Genomic DNA, 1,532 nt, shown 5'->3' with positions numbered 1-1,532 from the left:
ACCTTGTCTCAGTCAAATCCATCGAACTCAGCACCGCCTTCCTAACCTGCAATCTTCTTCCCGACCTCTCCGCCCCCACCCCAGTCTGACCTATCACCCTCTTTCCACCTATCGCATTTCCGACGCCCCTCCCCCAAGTCCCTCCTCCCTACCTTTTATCTTAGCCTGCTGGACACACTTTCCTCATTCCTGAAGGGCTTATGCCCGAAATGTCGATTCTCCTGTTCCCTGGATGCTGCCTGACCTGTTGCGCTTTTCCAGCAACACATTTTCAACAGAGTTCATGAATAGTGCCAGTGTAAATAGTGAGAAGGATTGCAGATTACAGGAGGGTATAGATGAGCTGGTCAGATGCAGTAATTCAGAAGTCTCCATTGACAACACCTTCTACCACAGAAAAACAAGTGCAGCAGATATTTAACAACATCACTATCCACAATTTCCTCTCCAAGTCTCTCACCATTTGGATTTGGAAATAGATTATTCCTTCACTGTCATTAGGTCAAGATTCTAGAACTTTCTCCCTGGCAGCATTGTGGGTGTTTCTACACTTCAAGGATGACAATGATTCAAGCACATAGCTCACCACCACCACCACCTCAAGGGCAAATAAGGATGAACAATCAATGCTGGTCTAATCCAGTGAGGCTGATACCCCTTAAATGAAGAATAAAATTCAAATTTTCTGTTCATCCATTCCCTGCAACAGGTTTCTACCAAGTCTGAATAATTCAAATATAACAACTGAACATGGAAATGACCTCCGGGCTTTTCAACATTTAAATCATTCTGTAATCCAAGAGTGAATCAAATAAATAAAATTCCATTAAACTCCATTTACAATTAAATCAATTCATGAGTAGAATCAACTTCAAGATGCTCAGAATTATAACTGCTAATGATAGCTTCTATAAATATATTGTCCTCTTAATTACATAAAGTACTTTCCAAACATTAATTTATGTTTGGAAAATCTTTAAATATTTAAGCATCAATATGTTACATTATGGAGTACTAATATTATACTTTTAAATGCTGTTGAGTTTCCAAATCTTGAACCGGAGTAATGCAGAGTTAGCATAAGCACACCAAGTTGTTTCACCATCTAAGATCAAGCAGTGAGAGCATTGTTGTTAATAAGTACTATGAATTAAAAAAAATAGAATTACATCAAATGCAGCATAAACTATGTTTTCACCTTTGGAAAGAAGTTTCCGAAATTTCTGTGTAGCAGCCAGCTGCTGTTCTGAATTGTTAGAAAAAATCATCTGGACCATATCTGACGTGATTACTCCAGTCTGCACATGAATGAAAAAAAAGAGAATCAGAATTGCTATAAAAATTATTCATTCAGCATCTTCACAAATATGAACTGCACAGTGTTACACCTAGGTAAAAACAATGACTGCAGATGCTGGAAACCAGATTCTGGATTAGTGGTGCTGGAAGAGCACAGCAATTCAGGCAGCATCCGAGGACAGGCAAAATCGACGTTTCGGGCAAAAGCCCTTCATCAGGAATAAAGACAGAGG

At 39.2% G+C, this 1,532-nt stretch overlaps 1 protein-coding gene across 1 annotated transcript in view; it reads right to left on the bottom strand.

Annotated features, from left to right (window-relative positions):
• Positions 1 to 1,532, bottom strand: part of LOC122555210 (importin subunit alpha-5) — a 70,769-nt gene that overhangs the window by 35,603 nt on the left and 33,634 nt on the right. The window contains exon 4 of the mRNA XM_043700970.1: positions 1,199 to 1,298. Coding sequence (XP_043556905.1) covers positions 1,199 to 1,298 — 100 coding nt within the window. The remainder of the gene's footprint in view (positions 1 to 1,198; positions 1,299 to 1,532) is intronic.

The sequence above is a fragment of the Chiloscyllium plagiosum genome, chromosome 12 (genome assembly GCF_004010195.1).
Source record: "Chiloscyllium plagiosum isolate BGI_BamShark_2017 chromosome 12, ASM401019v2, whole genome shotgun sequence".
In the NCBI taxonomy this organism is placed as follows: domain Eukaryota; kingdom Metazoa; phylum Chordata; class Chondrichthyes; order Orectolobiformes; family Hemiscylliidae; genus Chiloscyllium; species Chiloscyllium plagiosum.
The sequence above is the reverse complement of the archived record's forward strand: the minus strand, read 5'-3'. Positions and strand labels throughout refer to the sequence as shown.